Source organism: Lepisosteus oculatus, chromosome 11 (genome assembly GCF_040954835.1).
Source record: "Lepisosteus oculatus isolate fLepOcu1 chromosome 11, fLepOcu1.hap2, whole genome shotgun sequence".
Lineage (NCBI taxonomy): Eukaryota > Metazoa > Chordata > Actinopteri > Semionotiformes > Lepisosteidae > Lepisosteus > Lepisosteus oculatus.
The window spans coordinates 13,706,484-13,725,561 of record NC_090706.1 but is presented as its reverse complement, the minus strand read 5'-3'; the positions used below and the strand labels follow the sequence as shown (position 1 = coordinate 13,725,561).

The following is a 19,078-nucleotide window of genomic DNA, read 5'->3' as shown; positions in this document are numbered from 1 at the left end:
AATGACTCAGGCAGACTGACAGACTCAGGTCTCTCTGCAATAATCAGACAGACTGACAGGCTCAGGTCTCTCTACAATGACTCAGACACACTGACAGACTCAGGTCTCTCTGCAATAATCAGACAGACTGACAGGCTCAGGTCTCTCTGCAATGACTCAGGCAGACTGACAGACTCAGGTCTCTCTGCAATAATCAGACAGACTGACAGGCTCAGGTCTCTCTGCAATGACTCAGGCAGACTGACAGACTCAGGTCTCTCTGCAATAATCAGACAGACTGACAGGCTCAGGTCTCTCGTTCATTAAGTGCTCCGTCTGTTCAGGCCACAGACCGAGCGATATCACTGAGTCTGGTAAGGGACACTCTCCCTCTCTGAAGGGAGAGATTGGAGGGGGAAAACCGAAAGAAAATGTTTTTTTCTATGTCTTCTACACAAATAAATACACACAGAGAAGAGAAAGTTATCATCAGTTTTTACTCACAAGAAAAGGGAAGAATTACATTCAGAACATAGTGATGGGGCAGGAAGATGCACAGGGAGGGAGATGTTGAACAGATAGAGCCAGAAAAACAGGAGAAAGAAAATGGAGGGTTAGTGGGGGAGAGGGATCTGTAGAAGCTGTGGATTATTTTAACCTCACCCTCCCAACCTTCCTCTCTGTTGCCATGGCTGTGGGTGTCCAGAGCAACACAAAGGCATCTGCTGTCATTGTTCGAGTGCAACTAGAGTGCCCAGAGAGTCCCTGCTTGCTACCGGAGCAAACCGCTCTGATCACTGGTGTTGTTGTCATTACCAGTATGGCACGCAGGAGGGAGACAGGCAATGGGTCTGTGGGGTAGAACTGCAAGAGATACCTCAGTGTGGAGCAATACTCACAAGTGCAGGGCTATGCTCAGGAGTGCAGGCTGATTTTCAGGGGTGACGTGTGGTACTCAGTGTGGAGTGGTACTCGGGAGTGCAGGGTGATACTCAGGAGTGTAGAGTAGTACGTAGGGGTGCAGGGTGATACTCAAGAGTGTGGAGTGGTACTCAGGAGTGCAGGGTGATACCCAGGAGTGTAGAGTGATATTCAACAGGATAGAGTGATACATAGGAGTGCAGAGACATACTCAGGAGTGTGGAGAGACTCTCATGGAGAGCAGGACAGTGAGGAATACAGGAGACAGAGGGAGAGAGAGCAGAACAGTGAGGAATACAGGAGACAGAGAGAGACAGAGAGAGCAGGACAGTGAGGAATACAGGAGACAGAGAGAGAGGATTTACTTTGGCAACACTGATTGTACCCATCAGTCATGCTAATAAAGCACCTTGAATTGAATTGAATTGAGAGAGCAGGACAGTGAGGAATAGAGGAGACAGAGAGAGACAGAGAGAGACAGAGAGAGCAGGACAGTGAGGAATACAGGAGACAGAGAGAGCAGAACAATGAGAAATACAGGAGACAGAGAGAGAGCAGGACAGTGAGGAATACAGGAGACAGAGGGAGACAGAGAGAGACAGAGAGAGCAGAACAGTGAGAAATACAGGAGACAGAGAGAGAGAGAGCAGGACAGTGAGGAATACAGGAGACAGAGGGAGGGAGAGGGAGAGAGAGTACATGCCGTTCCAAAACAGGAGAACAAGGGAGGGAATGAATAAAAGACACAGTAGATGGAGGGAGGGAGGAATGTGCTACTTCCAGGGTTATTTTTAAAGCAGCACAGGAACTCCAGTGATTGCTGCCCAAACAGAAGCCCAGTAAGGAACAGAGACGATCTCTCAGCCTGCACAGAACAGCAAGGAGAGAGGGGAGTGAGACTGGGACACAGTGAGGAGAGATGGAGTGAGACTGGGACACAGCGAGGAGAGAGGGGAGTGAGACTGGGACACAGTGAGGAGAGATGGAGTGAGACTGGGACACAGCGAGGAGAGATGGAGTGAGACTGGGACATAGCGAGGAGAGATGGAGTGAGACTGGGACACAGCGAGGAGAGATGGAGTGAGACTGGGACACAGGGAGGAGAGATGGAGTGAGACTGGGACATAGCGAGGAGAGATGGAGTGAGACTGGGACACAGTGAGGAGAGAGGGGAGTGAGACTGGGACACAGCGAGGAGAGATGGAGTGAGACTGGGACACAGTGAGGAGAGAGGGGAGTGATACTGGGACACAGCGAGGAGAGATGGAGTGAGACAGGGACACAGCGAGGAGAGATGGAGTGAGACTGGGACACAGGGAGGAGAGATGGAGTGAGACAGGGACACAGTGAGGAGAGAGGGGAGTGAGACTGGGACACAGCGAGGAGAGAGGGGAGTGAGACTGGGACACAGCGAGGAGAGATGGAGTGAGACTGGGACATAGCGAGGAGAGATGGAGTGAGACTGGGACACAGCGAGGAGAGATGGAGTGAGACTGGGACACAGGGAGGAGAGATGGAGTGAGACAGGGACACAGTGAGGAGAGAGGGGAGTGAGACTGGGACACAGCGAGGAGAGAGGGGAGTGAGACTGGGACACAGCGAGGAGAGATGGAGTGAGACTGGGACACAGCGAGGAGAGAGGGGAGTGAGACTGGGACACAGCGAGGAGAGAGGGGAGTGAGACTGGGACACAGGGAGGAGAGATGGAGTGAGACTGGGACATAGCGAGGAGAGATGGAGTGAGACTGGGACACAGCGAGGAGAGAGGGGAGTGAGACTGGGACACAGGGAGGAGAGATGGAGTGAGACTGGGACATAGCGAGGAGAGAGGGGAGTGAGACTGGGACACAGGGAGGAGAGATGGAGTGAGACTGGGACATAGCGAGGAGAGAGGGGAGTGATACTGGGACACAGCGAGGAGAGAGGGGAGTGAGACTGGGACACAGCGAGGAGAGATGGAGTGAGACAGGGACACAGCGAGGAGAGATGGAGTGAGACTGGGACACAGCGAGGAGAGATGGAGTGAGACAGGGACACAGCGAGGAGAGATGGAGTGAGACTGGGACACAGCGAGGAGAGATGGAGTGAGACTGGGACACAGCGAGGAGAGAGGGGAGTGAGACTGGGACACAGCAAGGAGAGAGGGGAGTGAGACTGGGACACAGCGAGGAGAGAGGGGAGTGAGACTGGGACACAGCGCGGAGAGATGGAGTGAGACTGGGACACAGCGAGGAGAGATGGAGTGAGACTGGGACACAGCGAGGAGAGATGGAGTGAGACTGGGACACAGTGAGGAGAGAGGGGAGTGAGACTGGGACACAGTGAGGAGAGATGGAGTGAGACAGGGACACACTGGGAGTGAGAGGGGAGTGAGACAGGCATACACTGGGAGTGACCCCATCTGTGCTGTCTGGGCTGTAGGGGCTCATCTCAGACTGGGAGCCCAGCTGTGATCTCTGGGCTGTAGGGGCTCATCTCAGACTGGGAGCCCAGCTGTGATCTCTGGGCTGTAGGGGCTCATCTCAGACTGGGAGCCCAGCTGTGATCTCTGGGCTGTAGGGGCTCATCTCAGACTGGGAGCCCAGCTGTGATCTCTGGGCTGTAGGGGCTCATCTCAGACTGGGAGCCCAGCTGTGATCTCTGGGCTGTAGGGGCTCATCTCAGACTGGGAGCCCAGCTGTGCTGTCTGGGCTGTAGGGGCTCATCTCAGACTGGGAGCCCAGCTGTGATCTCTGGGCTGTAGGGGCTCATCTCAGATCTTGGGGATCTTTGTGTGGAAATAGGAGCCATAAGAACCTTCCTCTTTCTCCTCTTGGGTCTCTGCAGTTCCACTGTCCTGCTCCATGATGTGACACACACTCCCGGAATTGGGACTCAGAGTTTGGGAGGGATGTGGTGAAACCTTTCCCCAGCCCTCGACTCCGATTCTGCGCTCCCTGGCCTGGGATAGTGTTTACCTCCCAGCACAGAGACGGGCCTTGTTCTTTCCCCTCATGGGAAGCTCAAACATCCCAAATATCCCAAAAATTTCCTCTGGTTTTGGGTGAAAAAACTGCTCCTACAGTGGCCCAGAGCAGGTAAGATCCAGATGAGTCGTCTTTCAGCAGTGTGCTGCTCTCTGCTGGGGTCTGTGTATCAGGGCTATACAGTATAACAGGGCTGTGTATCAGGTCTGTATCAGGATTATGTAACAGGTTTGTATTTCATGGCTGTGTATAAGGGATATACAGTGTATCATTGACTGTATAGCAGGGCTATGTGTGTGGATTTGACTGTAACTTAATTCAGCCTTTGACAGAAGGTAGACTATTTAGTTAGAACTATTACATTGTTTAAGATCTAGACACCAGGAATGGGAGGTCTGCTGTACATGCTGTGTTATAGAGTCAGGGCTCCCTCTACTGGCTTAACATCAACAGTGAATCCTGTCCTGTACTTCTGTGAGTACTGACTGAGCATTCCCTTGGCACAACACTAAGCACAAAACAGAGCAGACACAAACACAGCATTGCTGCACCTGGTAAAATTAAGGCCTTTCTTTCTGCATATTACCTCACCCACTGGAAACACAAACTCAACACCCACTGGACACACACAACACACTGGACAATACTTCCTCACCCACTGGACACACAAACTCAACTGCTACAGGACCCTAAAAAGACAAGACAAACTAGCTAAATAACTGACCAGAGAGAGAGAGACTCACTGCAAGAAATACACCACAATCAGACACACGAGCCAGAGAGTGTGAGGGACAGAGAGAGTGTGATGTGCTGTGATGAGTGTGATGTTCTGTGATGAGTGTGATGGGAGAGAGTGTGATGTTCTGTGATGAGAGAGAGTGTGATGTGAAAGATTTGATGTGTCTATATAATAAATGTTTGTAGATGCTGTGTTAATTGTACATGCTTTAGCAATACTGAAATTCAATGGTCATGCCAATAAAGCTTGAATTGAATTGAGAGTGTGAGGGAGAAGGGGTGTGACACTCTTCAGAAACAGGAAAGATGGGGTGGGAGGCTCTTTTAAACTGTGAAACAGGTGCCTGTTACAATCACAACAGCAACAGGCAGACAGCGGCCACTCCGGTTGCGCCCACCCGGATGGAGGCGGTTGCCCCTGGCGCACCGTGTCCTCTGGTCCACACAGAGAGGGCGGGTGGATGGGGAGGGGCTGGAGCCGAAGCGGAGTCGCGGCGTTGTCAAGGAAACGTGCAGTTATGGTATCCCGTGGTAAACGTTTAAGCAGGCCCACGGTGACACGTCCACACAGGAAGCCCATGCCCTTCACAGCTCCTGCAGGCTGCGTGCTGCAGTAATAACACGACACGCAGCGCCTATTCCTCCGGAGAGAGGAACACTCTCGTCCAGCACAACACAGAAGGAAGGGCGAGGAAGCTGGAGGAGAGGATCCTTGAGAACCTCAGAGGAAGCTTGAAGATCGACGTAGCTGGGAAACAGCAGAAACCTCAGGAGCAGTCTTTAAGCGTCAGACCCTAGTGGTCTTCCGGTTGTTCTGCCCACGAGCAGGTGACGCGCACAGGCCCCTCCCCTCCCCTGGCCTGCCCCCGCCCACGAGCCGTCAGCTGCTCGCGCTGCGGTCAGGTGACGCCGAGCCCTGTCATATGACCCCGCGCCTCTGGCTGGGGGCTGCAGTTTGAAGATGGCAGCTGGCGCTGCGAGTGTCCTTCTGCTCCTGCTGCTGGTCACCGGGACTCGGGGCTTCCCTGCCCGCTCGCCGAGACACGACCCTCCGGGCTGCGGCTACCAGGTGATGATGGGAGAGAGGGGAGCTCAGCCGCCGCGCTTAGCGAGATGAAGGCTGTCCTTTCTCGGACGGTGTTTGCGCTGGGAGCTCATTACATGAAGAGTAAAACGCAAACGATTAGTGCTTCTTAAATTAACGATGGTTTACGGCTCTCGGTGTGATCGGAATTGTTCGGAATTGCTCTCGGGCTCTCGGTTGTTACAGTGCTGCTGGGACAGTAATAGCGGGGTTCCCCTCCGCAGGACCTCCGGGCTGGGAGAGCCCCCTGTGTGGGCCTCCGCCCCCGGGGAGGCGCTGCGGAGCTGGGAGTCGTGGGGACCCCAGCCTTCTGTCCAGGGCCCTGGTGAGCTGGGAGCTCAGAGAGGGGGGTGATTCTGGCCTGTGTTGGGGTAACCCTGGCGTCTCTCTGCTCTGTGTGCAGTCCTGCCCTGCTACCCGGCCCTCCATGCTGAACGTGCACCTGGTGCCCCACACGCACGACGACGTGGGCTGGCTCAAGACTGTGGACCAGTACTACTACGGAGGTGAGGGGGTGCCGGTGTGGAGCTGGGGTCGTTCTGGGTCTTGCCCGGCTGGGGGCTCTCTCTCCCCTGCTCGCCCGTGCGTCCCTGTGGCGGCGGGTTCGGGCCTGGGTGGGGGCCGGGAGGCTGCAGTGTGATCGCAGCTCAGACAGTGCAGCTGCAGTCTGTTGCCCCACTCTGAGCTGCCAGATAAGAGCAGAGATAGGAGGACCGATAGGAGCTCCAGTTCCTCTTCTCTGCGGGTGTTGGGACTGCACATTTAAAAACCCCGAAAACGGAAGGAAGAAAAGTGGAGAGAGAACCGCTCATCAGCCCCAGCCCAGTTTCTGATGGGCTTTGTGTCTCTGGCCCGTCTGGGTCGAACGCGATCTCTAGGCGCTGAATCTCCCCTGAGCGCGGGAGAATGGGGGGGCTCTGTGGGGTTGGGGGGACTGTGCCCAGCAGTGAGGGGCCTGGGGCCCCTGCTGGATGCTATAGGCGAATTCGGAGGGATTCCTCATTACGCTAAGGGTGGTGGGTGACTGGAGTAAGTTGCCCGGGTCAGTAACCTGTGGTCCTCTCTCGTGCCCAGCGCGGAATGACATCCAGCACGCCGGCGTGCAGTACATCCTGGACTCGGTGATCGAGCAGCTGCTCGCCGACCCCCGGCGCCGCTTCATCTACGTGGAGACGGCCTTCTTCTACCGCTGGTGGAGACAGCAGGGCGCCCAGATGCGCGCCACGGTGACGCAGCTCGTGCAGCAGGGTGAGGGAGCGCAGCGGTCTGAGTGTGGCCCTGCGCAGGCGTGCGAGAGAGAGAGAGTGAGCGCAGCGGTCTGAGTGTGGCCCTGCGCAGGCGTGCGAGAGAGAGAGAGTGAGCGCAGCGGTCTGAGTGTGGCCCTGCGCAGGCGTGCGAGAGAGAGAGAGTGAGCGCAGCGGTCTGAGTGTGGCCCTGCGCAGGCGTGCGAGAGAGAGAGAGTCCAACAACTACCGGGGCATCTGTGTGAACAGTAACCTGGGGAAGGTATTCTGCAGTATCCTAAATACACGAATACTGGCCTTCCTTACCGAACACAATGTCCTGAGTAAAAGTCAGATTGGCTTCTTGCCAGATCACCGCACATCTGATCACATTTACACCCTACACACACTGATAGACAAACACGTCCACCAAAAACACAAAGGAAAAATTTTTGCCTGCTTTGTCGATTTCAAAAAAGCATTTGACTCGATTTGGCATGAGAGATTGTTTTATAAACTACTCCAAAGTGGCATAGGGGGCAAAGTGTACGACATCATTAAATCAATGTATTCAGAGAGCAAATGTGCAGTGAAAATTGGAAACAAAAGGACTAAATTCTTCACCCAAGGCCGCGGGGTGAGACAGGGCTGCAGCCTGAGCCCAACACTGTTCAATATCTATATCAATGAATTAGCAGGAATGTTGGAGCAGTCTGCAGCTCCTGGTCTTACACTACACGACACAGAAATCAAGTTCCTGCTCTACGCAGATGACCTGGTCCTGCTGTCGCCCACAGAACAGGGGCTGCAGCAGAACCTGGCACTGCTGGAGCAGTACTGTCAGACCTGGGCACTGACAGTCAATCTGGACAAGACCAGAGTTATGGTTTTCCAGAAGAAAGCCAGACCTCAGGGAAACAGGTACAAATTCACACTGAACAACAACACATTGGAGCACACATCCAGCTACACATATCTCGGTCTCACCATCAGCTCTTCCGGGAGTTTTGACCTGGCAGTGAAGGCACTGAGGGAGAAGGCACTCAGGGCTTTCTACGCAATAAGAAGGAGGCTCTTCAACATCAACCCACCAACAAGAATCTGGCTCCAAATATTTGAAAGTGTAATCCAACCCATTGCCCTATACGGCAGTGAAGTTTGGGGTCCCCTCACAGACCAGGATTACACCCAATGGGACAAACACCCCACAGAAACTCTGCACATGGAGATCTGTAGAATCATCCTCCGTGTGCAGAGAAAAACTCCTAACAACGGGTGCAGGGCCGAATTAGGCCAGTACCCACTATTGATAAACATACAGAAAAGAATATTAAAGTATTGGCTACACCTAAAAAACAGCGACCAAAATTCCTACCACCACAAAGCCCTGCTGAGCCAAGAGCTGAGCCCAAAACAGAGCCCCCTGAGCCAGCTGGTCCTGAGGCTCACCGACCTGAGCCACACCAACACTAACCAGCCTCAGGACAGCACTGCTAGAGCACCACAACCCAGACTCAACCACATCACAGCACAGATCAAACAGCAATATCTCACACACTGGGACACACACACACAAACACAACATAAACTGGAATGTTACAGAACCTTAAACAGACAATACACACTAGCTGAATATTTGACCAAAATAAAAAATAACAAACAGAAACAGACCCTGACGAAGTACAGGCTCAGTGACCACAACCTGGCCATAGAAACTGGGCGACACAGGCAGACCTGGCTGCCCAGAGAGGACAGGCTGTGCTCCCACTGCCAGCAGGGAGAAATAGAGACAGAGGTGCACTTCCTACTGCACTGTGACAGATACTCTGGGATTAGAGAAACATTCTTCCCGAAATTCAGAAATCTAATCCCAGAGTTCCCACACCTGCCAAAACCACAACAGGTCCCAATCCTACTGGGAGAGGGAGGAGGGAACTCAGTTGATCTGGCAGCCCAGTATGTGATCTCCTGTCACAGCCTGAGGAACAGTGAGTCCGTCTCCCAATAATGCTCCAGCTGCCTACAGTATGTCAATATTATATAATATGTCTTTGTTGTAAATGTCTGTAACATGTCTGTAGATTTTATTTTACTTCTATTTTTTGTTTTGTTCTATGTTAATTTTATTATTTTTATTTGCTTTGGCAACACTGATTGTACCCATCGGTCATGCTAATAAAGCACCTTGAATTGAATTGAATTGAGTGAGCGCAGCGGTCTGAGTGTGGCCCTGTGCAGGCGTGCGAGAGAGAGAGAGTGAGCGCAGCGGTCTGAGTGTGGCCCTGCGCAGGCGTGCGAGAGAGAGAGAGTGAGCGCAGCGGTCTGAGTGTGGCCCTGCGCAGGCGTGCGAGAGAGAGAGAGTGAGCGCAGCGGTCTGAGTGTGGCCCTGCGCAGGCGTGCGAGAGAGAGAGAGTGAGCGCAGCGGTCTGAGTGTGGCCCTGCGCAGGCGTTCGAGAGAGAGAGAGTGAGCGCGGCGGTCTGAGTGTGGCCCTGGGCAGGCGTGCGAGAGAGAGAGAGCGAGCGCGGCGGTCTGAGTGTGGCCCTGCGCCGGCGTGCGAGAGAGAGAGAGCGAGCGCGGCGGTCTGAGTGTGGCCCTGCGCCGGCGTGCGAGAGAGAGAGAGCGAGCGCGGCGGTCTGAGTGTGGCCCTGCGCCGGCGTGCGAGAGAGAGAGAGCGAGCGCGGCGGTCTGAGTGTGGCCCTGTGTCTGTGTGCAGGCCGACTGGAGTTCGTCAACGGCGGCTGGTGCATGAACGACGAGGCCTCGACACACTACAGTGCCATCATTGACCAGATGACCCTGGGCCTGCGCTTCCTGAACGACACCTTCGGCCCGTGCGGGCGCCCGCGTGTAGCCTGGCACATCGACCCCTTCGGGCACTCCCGGGAGCAGGCCTCGCTGTTCGCGCAGGTACCGGGCGGGGGCCCCTGAGCCCCTGACGCACCCATCTTCTGCTCTCGCTGTCCCCTTCCCTCTGTAATCCAGTGTGCTTGTCCCCCTCCCTCTCCCAGATGGGGTTTGACGGGTTTTTCTTCGGCCGGCTGGACTACCAGGACAAGCGCAGGCGGATGAAGGACAAGGAGATGGAGCTGCTGTGGAGGGCGAGCGAGAGCCTGCAGCCACCTGGCGCCGACCTCTTCACAGGTACTGGGCCTTCACCTTTCACCTTTCACCTCTCACCTCTGGGTGTGCTCTGACCCCCCTTTTAATTTCATATAGATTCTTTGTCTAATAGTTTTTATGTTCTGTCATATGTTTGATGTTATTTTTAAAGCAAGGCAGCTTCAAGAATAGGATGTAACTGTAGCGAGTATCTCAAATGGTTTCCTGTGACAGACAACGCCTCAGTGAAATCTAACAAACAGCTCCTTTTAGGAAGTCTAACTTCCTCTCTTTGCTTCTCTGAGTTTGCTTTCTGCTTGACAAAGCGGTATAAAATATGGTTCTTTCTAAACGGCTCTTTAGTTGAGAACAGGACTGTCCTGGGCTCTGCTCTTCATGTACATCAGTGAAGGGTAGATCACTTCCTCAATCGAATCCTGATCTCCTGTGCATGTATCCCTAACACCTAACACCTCTCTCTGGGGGTGCTCTGCCCCTGCCCCCCTCCACTCCAGGTGTGCTGCCCAATGGCTATAACCCACCCGCTGGGTTCTGCTGGGACCAGTCCTGTTCTGACCCGCCTATCCAGGATGACCCGCAGCTGGAAGACTACAACGCGGACATAGTGGTGAAGAACTTCCTGGATGTGGCTCACAACCAGGCCAGTACTGCCGAAGTCCGGTGGACCTCTGTCGGATACACTCATGAGTTCTGAAGGCCGCTGCCATTTGATGATGCAGTAAGAAGTGTGTATTGTTGGATGCATCGGGAGAAGTGAAACTGTGCTGGCAGCTGGCTCTGGGCTACATTCTGGATTGGGATGCCTTCTGTGTGAAGTTTGCATGTTCTCTATGCGTCTTTAGGGGCTTTCTCTGGCTGCTCCTCCAGGTGACAAGCTGGCTGAGTTAACTGGGGTCTCTGAACTGCCCCTGGTGTGCCCTGTGCAGGACTGGCATCTCATCTGGTGGAGGAGGTCTTGTCTTGCCTTGGGCTCTGGACCGCTTGGCTTTTAGGGATCTGCAGCTTTCTGATCTTGACTCGATTTCATTTCACTCAAAAGATCACCTGACCCCCCCCCCCCCCGAGCTGTCCACCCAGCGCTGGTCTGCCAGGAGTTAGATACAGATCTCCGATAAAGTCACACATGTACGCTGACACACACAGTCACACACGCTCCCTGTCCAGTCTGCGTGACTCTCTCTTGTGTCTCAGGCTGAGATGTACAAGACCAATCACATCATCATGACGATGGGCTCGGACTTCCAGTACGAGAACGCCAACCTCTGGTACAAGAACCTGGACAAGCTGATCCGCTACGTCAATGTGCAGGTCAGCCACTGGGGGGCAGTGTGGGCTCAAGCTCATCCCTGACTCCGTTCCTGTACCCACAATCCAGCCTGGGTCTTCCCTGTGACCTCCACCCCCCCACGCTTGTGGGTGCTTCACTGTTTATTAGCGTTTAGACAATTGGTTATCGATCAGCATGAATTCACTGATTGCTCCATGTTGGATTACTGGTGCATATCTCACTTGTTGGTCTGGCAACGTCAGTGCCAGTTATAACAGGCTGGGCAGATTAGTGGAAATATGTAGCAAAGCAACTGGGGCAAATCAAATCAACTTGCATACCTGCTACAAACGGAGAGTTGTAATAAAGGCCGAGAGCATTATGGTGAGTGTGTCTCGCACCCTCCATAGTGAATTCACACTCTGTGTCCCTAGGTGTAATGGAACTAGGCTTGGGGCATCTGTCGTCCCCGCTGAAGTATGTCTCAAACAGTGTAGAGCAGTTCTCTTGTCTCCTGCGGCACTCTTGTACTTGTCGTGTTGGATGGGACTGTGCCGGAGGGTGACTGGTTCTTCGCCGCGTGGCGCTCCTGACTCCTGCCCTGTGTGTGTGTGTGACCTGCAGCAGTCCGTGGGCAGCAACGTCAACGTCCTCTACTCCACCCCCTCCTGCTACCTGCAGGAGCTGCACCGGGCCAACCTCAGCTGGTGAGTGCGTCCGCGCGCCCGCCCCGCTGCCCGACCCGCTGCCCGCGCCTCGCCCGGGGCAGAGGACACCCGCTCACGGCCTGTCGCCCCCTGCAGGTCGGTGAAGAGGGACGACTTCTTCCCCTACGCCGACGGGGCGTACAACTTCTGGACGGGGTACTTCACCAGCCGGCCGGCCCTCAAGCGCTACGAGCGGCTGAGCAACAACGTCCTGCAGGTCGGCACGCGCGCACGCACACACACGCGCCGGCGAACGCGCGTGCAGGGATCCGCCGGTCCGGTGACGTGACGCTGTGTGTTTCAGGCCTGCAATCAGCTGGAGGTCCTGGGGGGTCCGTCGTCACGCAAGGGTCCTTACGGCGACGGCGACAGCGACGCGCTCAGTGAGTCATCGTGCGTGTGCGTGTGCGCGTGCGTGTGTGTGCACGTCTCCGAGACGGGTGTGCTCTGTGTGGTAATTGGCCGCCTCCCGCTTGATCCCGAGTGTTGATTGGCAGGGGAGGCGATGGCTGTGGCCCAGCACCACGACGCTGTGTCGGGGACGGAGAAGCAGCATGTCGCCAACGACTACGCCCGCAGACTGGCCATGGGCTGGGCTCGCTGCCAGGTAGCCTGTCTCTCTCCATCGCTGTCCCCGCGTGATTGTATCTACATCAACAGACACACTGTCTGTTCCTCAGGCTGGGACAGGAGATCACACGCTGTATTATTATTATTATTCAACTCTCTGGACAGCCAGGTCTGCCTGTGCTCAGTATCTATGGCCAGCTTGTGGTCACTGTGCCTGTACTTCGTCAGAGTCTTTTTTCTTTGCTGTTTCTTACCCTGGTTGGTTACTCAGCTAGTGTGTATTCTCTGTTTAAGGTCCTGTAGTATTCCAGTGTTGCTTGGTTTGTGTTGTGATTTGGGTTTGAGCTGTGCTGTCCTGAGGCTGGTTGGTGTCAGTGAGCTTCAGAACCAGCTGACTCTGGGGGCTCTCCTCTGGGCTCAGCAGGGCCTTGTGGTGGAAGGAGTTCTGGTCACTGTTTCTCAGGTGTAACCAGTGTTTGATTGCTGTCTGCTCTCTGTTTCAGGTGCTGGTCAGTAACTCTCTCTCCGCCCTGAGTCGGTCAGTCACCCCTCGTTTCTACTGCGAGAATCTCAACATCAGCGTGTGTCCTGCCTCCGAGAACAACTCGCAGGTAACCCAGGCTGTGGTAGCGTTCCAGCCCACAGGATGTGCATCGTGGCTGCGTGGACAGACTGACCCTCCCCTCTCTCTCCCCTCTTGTCTGTCCCAGTTCTCCGTCACCATCTACAATCCCCTGGCTCGCTCTGTCAGCTGGACAGTGCGGCTCCCGGTCAACGGCACCGGGTACAGAGTCACTGACCCCAGGGGCCAGGCTGTGGACACGCAGGTGAGAGTGTGTGTGTGAGACAGTGTCTGGACAGCGGCACTGACTCTCCTCCTCTCGCTCAGGTGTGTGTGTCTGGACAGCGGCACTGACTCTCCTCCTCTCGCTCAGGTGTGTGTGTGTGTGTCTGGACAGCGGCACTGACTCTCCTCCTCTCGCTCAGGTGTGTGTGTGTGTGGACAGCGGCACTGACTCTCCTCCTCCCGGTCAGGTGTGTGTGTCTGGACAGCGGCACTGACTCTCCTCCTCTCGCTCAGGTGTGTGTGTGTGGACAGCGGCACTGACTCTCCTCCTCTCGCTCAGGTGTGTGTGTGTGTGTGTGTGTGTGTGTGTGTGTGTCTGGACAGCGGCACTGACTCTCCTCCTCTCGCTCAGGTGTGTGTGTGTGTGTGTGTGTGTCTGGACAGCGGCACTGACTCTCCTCCTCTCGCTCAGGTGTGTGTGTGTGTGTGTGTGTGTGTGTGTGTGTCTGGACAGCGGCACTGACTCTCCTCCTCTCGCTCAGGTGTGTGTGTGTGTGTGTGTGTGTGTGTGGACAGCGGCACTGACTCTCCTCCTCTCGCTCAGGTGTGTGTGTGTGTGTGTGGACAGCGGCACTGACTCTCCTCCTCTCGCTCAGGTGTGTGTGTGTGTGTGTGTGTGGACAGCGGCACTGACTCTCCTCCTCTCGCTCAGGTGTGTGTGTGTGTGTGGACAGCGGCACTGACTCTCCTCCTCTCGCTCAGGTGTGTGTGTGTGTGTGTGTGTGTGTGTGGACAGCAGCACTGACTCTCCTCCTCTCGCTCAGGTGGTGCCAGTGTCCCCGTTCACGCGTGCTGTGCGGAGGGACAGGGGGTACGCCGTCAATGAGCTTCTGTTCCAGGTGGGAGCTCCTCCCCTGGGCTTCAGCACCTACTCCGTCTCCCTGCTGCTGGGGAGCAGGCGGCACCCCCACACTCCGCGCCCCGGGACCCCTCCCTCCATCCAGAATGAGGTCAGTGTGCCGCCCCGCTGCGTGCTCCTCTCCCCCGTCCGGTAGTGTCTCACCCCTCCTCACCCCTCTCTCTGCTGCAGTTCCTCAAGGTGACCTTCGACCCTCACACCGGCATGCTGAGCAGCATCAGTAACCTGGAGACCAAGCAGACGCTGGAGCTCAGCCAGGGCTTCTACTGGTCTGTCTGTCCTACCTGCCTGCCTGACTGTCTGTCTCTCTGGAGCTCAGCCAGGGCTTCTACTGGTCTGTCTGTCCTACCTACCTGCCTGCCTGACTGTCTGTCTCTCTGGAGCTCAGCCAGGGCTTCTACTGGTCTGTCTGTCCTACCTACCTGCCTGCCTGACTGTCTGTCTCTCTGGAGCTCAGCCAGGGCTTCTACTGGTCTGTCTGTCCTACCTACCTGCCTGCCTGACTGTCTGTCTCTCTGGAGCTCAGCCAGGGCTTCTACTGGTCTGTCTGTCCTACCTACCTGCCTGCCTGACTGTCTGTCTCTCTGGAGCTCAGCCAGGGCTTCTACTGGTCTGTCTGTCTTACCTACCTGCCTGCCTGCCTGTCTGTCTCTCTGGAGCTCAGCCAGGGCTTCTACTGGTCTGTCTGTCTTACCTGCCTGCCTGTCTGTCTGTCTGGAGCTCAACCAGGGCTTCTACTGGTCTGCCTGCCTGCCTGCCATTCTGCCTCTCTGGAGTTCAGCCAGGGCTTCTACTGGTCTGTCTGTCTTACCTACCTGTCTGTCTGGAGCTCAGCCAGGGGTTCTACTGGTCTGTCTGTCTGTCTGTCTGTCTGACCCGTCTGCCTGCCTGCAGGTACAATGCGAGCTCTGGGAATGAAGACAGCCCCCAGACCTCAGGTGCCTACATATTCAGACCCAACTCCTCCACACCTTTCGCCCTCTGCCACAGGGCACGGGCACGCACTCTGCAGGTAGGACCCTCGTGACCCCCACACACTGAACACGTCACATGCAGAGCCGGGGGCAGACACGGCCTCCTGCCCTGTGGGCCGGCGCCCCTCGGCCTAGTCGATTCTGAGTGGAAGAGCTGTCCAGCTGGAGCTGTGTGGCTGTGCTGCCCCCTCCTGGGCGCGGGGGGCCTTGTTGCTTGCTGGGGGCTGCTGGGACGGGCTAGCCGTCACGCTGCTCTGGGTGCACCGTCGTCACATGAGCAGACATGGCTCGGTCAGGCCTGGGAGCAGGGTGCACTCGGGGGCTGTGATGTTGGGGGACCGAATGCCGTCCTGTGCGGGCTGGTCACTGCCTCCTCTGCTCCAGACCCCCCTGCTGACGGAGGTGTACCAGGAGTTCAGCCCCTGGGTGTCCCAGGTGGTGCGGCTGTCCCGAGGGCAGAGGCAGCTGGAGCTGGAGTGGACTGTGGGGCCCATCCCTGTGGAGTGAGTCTCCTCCGCCCTCCTCGCTCTCTCTGTCTGTCCTCTTCCTCTTCCTCCTCCGTCTCTCATCCTCCTCGACCCTGCTCTCTCACAGGGACGGCCTGGGGAAAGAGGTGATCACGCGATTCGACTCCCCCATGAACACCTCCGGGCTCTTCTACACCGACTCCAATGGCCGGGAGATCCTGGAGCGCAGGTGAGCCGCTGGGCCGAGCCGGACTGGGCTGGTGCACCCTTGGCCCTCGGGGGGACTGCGATGGATTGTGTGCGCCCCCTGGTGGACAGCAGTGAATCTGCGCCCTCGGCAGTAGAGCAGTCTCTTCATTCCTGGTGTTTCCTGATTTCTGCTTGCGGGCTTCCTCTGTGTTAACGCTCCTGATGTTGTTGCAGGAGGGATTTCCGCCCCACCTGGGACCTGAAACAGACTGAGCCAGTTGCTGGAAACTACTACCCTGTCAACACCCGCATCTACATGAAGGTCATCTGCCTGCCTGCCTGCCTGCCTGCCTGCTGTTACCTGTCTCTCTCTCAATTCAATTCAATTCAGTTTCAATTCAAGGAGCTTTATTAGCATGACCCATGGGTACAATCAGTGTTGCCAAAGCAAATAATAAAAATAATAAAATTAACATGGAACAAAACACAAAATAAAAGTAAAATACAATCTACAGACATTTACAACAGAGACATGTCATAAAATATGTACATATACTGTAAACCTATGGAGCATTATTGGGAGACGGGCTCACTGTTCCTCAGGCTGTGACAGGAGATCACATACTGGGCTGCCAGTTCAACTGAGTTCCCTCCCTCTCTCTCATGTCCTCACCCTGTCTCTCTCACTGTCTGCCTCTCTCTGGCTCAACCTCGTCCTCTGTGCCTGTCTCTCTCTCTCTGCAGGACAAGCAGTCCCAGCTGACCGTGCTGACTGATCGATCCCTAGGGGGCAGCAGTATCCGGGACGGGTCTCTGGAGCTCATGGTGAGACTACCCCCTCCCGCCTCCTGTCCCCCTCTCGCTCTGTAGACCCCTGTTTCTTCAGCTCGCCCCCTCTCTCTGTGTATGAACCCCTATGTCTCTCGCAGCTGCACAGGCGCTTGCTGTACGACGATTTCCGGGGTGTGGGGGAGCCCCTCTCGGAGCCGGGCGATTATTACGACGGACTGGTGGTGAGAGGGAAGCTGCTGGTGTCGCTGACCCCCCCTGGGACTGCGGCCGACACCCACCGCCCCGAGGCAGAGAGACAGGCCCTGCAGCCCCTGCTATCACTGCAGCCCGGGGAGAGCGAGACAGGCACCCTGCTTGAGGTGAGACAGGGGGAGAGAGAGAGAGACGGGCACCCTGCTTGAGGTGAGACAGGGGGAGAGAGAGAGAGACGGGCACCCTGCTTGAGGTGAGACAGGGAGAGAGAGAGAGAGACGGGCACCCTGCTTGAGGTGAGACAGGGAGAGAGAGAGAGAGACGGGCACCCTGCTTGAGGTGAGACAGGGAGAGAGAGAGAGAGACGGGCACCCTGCTTGAGGTGAGACAGGGAGAGAGAGAGAGAGACGGGCACCCTGCTTGAGGTGAGACAGGGAGAGAGAGAGAGAGACGGGCACCCTGCTTGAGGTGAGACAGGGAGAGAGAGAGAGAGACGGGCACCCTGCTTGAGGTGAGAGAAGGGGGGTGACGGAGGGAGTGAAAAAGAGTTCGTCTCGGCGGTCTTGTACACCTTGTCACTGTACGGCAATGTTTTCTAGCAGAAGGGTCTGATTTTTTTTTGTATGTTTTTACATTTTCTGTTAAACTCTCCCCTCAGTTCTCAGGGCTTCAAGCTGAGCTGCCCCCTGCTGTCCACCTGCTGACAGTGTCCCAGTGGGACAGCGACTCGGTACTGGTCAGGCTGGAGCACCAGTTTGAGAAGGGAGACAGCCAGACCCACTCCCAGCCCGTCACTGTGGACCTGCAGGTAAGTGCCCCGCCGCTGTGCGGGTGGAGTTTGTGAGCACGCAGGCTGTTGCTCAGAGCTGTGGTCTTGTAGCGGAGAGCAGGCTGGAGGGAAAGTCCTCCTGTCCTGATCCCTTCTGGATCGAGGCAGGACTTGGGGAAGCAGCAGGGTCATCGCCCACAGGAGGGAGGGAATGGGATTCTGAACCAGGACGGTCATGGCTAATCATATCCCTGACTCCCTCGCTCTCTTCCCCCAGAAACTCTTCTCCACGCTGGAGGTGGTGGGCGTGTCCGAGATGAGCCTGGCAGCCAATCAGTGGAAAGAGGATATGAGGCGTCTGGACTGGCGGGGTGATGCAGGTGGGCCAATCTCCTGTTCTGTACTGCACAACGCAGCCCAGCAGCAGCTACGCATTTGAAGTATGTGATTGGCCTTTGCAAGTCATGTGCTTAGTACTGAAGCTGTGATTGGCTGGCTCTTTCAGAGTGGGAGCCCCTGCATGGCAGGCCTGGAGACCCCTCAGCGGCAGTGGTCAGGCTTCAGCCAATGGAGATCCGGACCTTCCTGCTGAGAGTGAGACTGCGATAGCCAATTGCTGGAGATCAATAACCACTAATCAATCTGTGAAGACAAATCCCTCCTTGTTCACTCCAGTTCTGTCTCTCCTTAGCTGAGAGCTCCTGCACTGTGTACGAGGGGTGATTTTTATTGTCTGTCTCTTAGACCAATGTGCCTTTTTTATATTACAAATCCAGAGAGAAATCTCACAACTGTTGTTGTTGCTGTAAAACATGCTGGGAATAAGATTGCTCTGAGCAAACAAAATAAAAATTCTGTTTCATTTAGAGTGGGAGGAGCTGGTGTTGTACTAGCATTGATGAGGGAGGAACAGAGCCTGTGTGTGTTTCTTACCCACTGAGGTGTGTGTGTCATACCAGCGGTGTGGAGGGATGGACAAACCCAGCTCAGTGGGTTTGTCCGTCCCTCCACATGTGCACACGCACAAACGCACAGTTTGTGTTGTAGCAGCGCTGTGGACGAGAGCGCACACAGTGTATTTGTGTTGTACGAGTGCTGTGGAGGGACAGACAGATTGTTCCAGCACCGAGAGTAGAGAAAGACTGAGGGAGTGATGGGCACAGCGAACGGAGACTTGCACAAAGCACACTAGGTGCCTGGAGTACACGTGTGTAAGCTGCTCCCTGCAGCCTCTCAGAGAGGGAGAATCGGGCTCCTGAAGGAGAGCAGGGACGCGGAGAGACCGCTGGACTGTTATTCTGAGCTCAGGCAGTGTGTAGCCCTGACACCCCCGAAGGGCAGCATATGAGAGGTCATAAGGCTCCCCTGTTCGCTTGGTGGGGATGAGCTGACTGCTCAGAGGGCATATATAGA

General features: G+C 55.7%; 1 protein-coding gene across 1 annotated transcript; it reads left to right on the top strand.

The window, feature by feature from the left end:
• Positions 1-5,210: 5,210 nt before the first annotated feature.
• man2b1 (mannosidase, alpha, class 2B, member 1) lies at positions 5,211-18,533 on the top strand. Its single transcript, XM_069195660.1, has 24 exons — positions 5,211-5,673; positions 6,092-6,194; positions 6,763-6,936; positions 9,626-9,819; positions 9,921-10,053; positions 10,527-10,672; positions 11,224-11,340; positions 11,924-12,006; positions 12,103-12,223; positions 12,311-12,389; positions 12,504-12,613; positions 13,080-13,187; positions 13,287-13,403; positions 14,188-14,373; positions 14,454-14,551; positions 15,177-15,294; positions 15,641-15,759; positions 15,851-15,952; positions 16,147-16,234; positions 16,657-16,737; positions 16,842-17,063; positions 17,555-17,704; positions 17,943-18,045; positions 18,171-18,533. The coding sequence occupies exons 1-24, from the start codon at positions 5,566-5,568 to the stop codon at positions 18,272-18,274; spliced, it is 2,964 nt and encodes a 987-aa protein (XP_069051761.1). The 5' UTR covers positions 5,211-5,565; the 3' UTR covers positions 18,275-18,533.
• Positions 18,534-19,078: the final 545 nt, after the last annotated feature.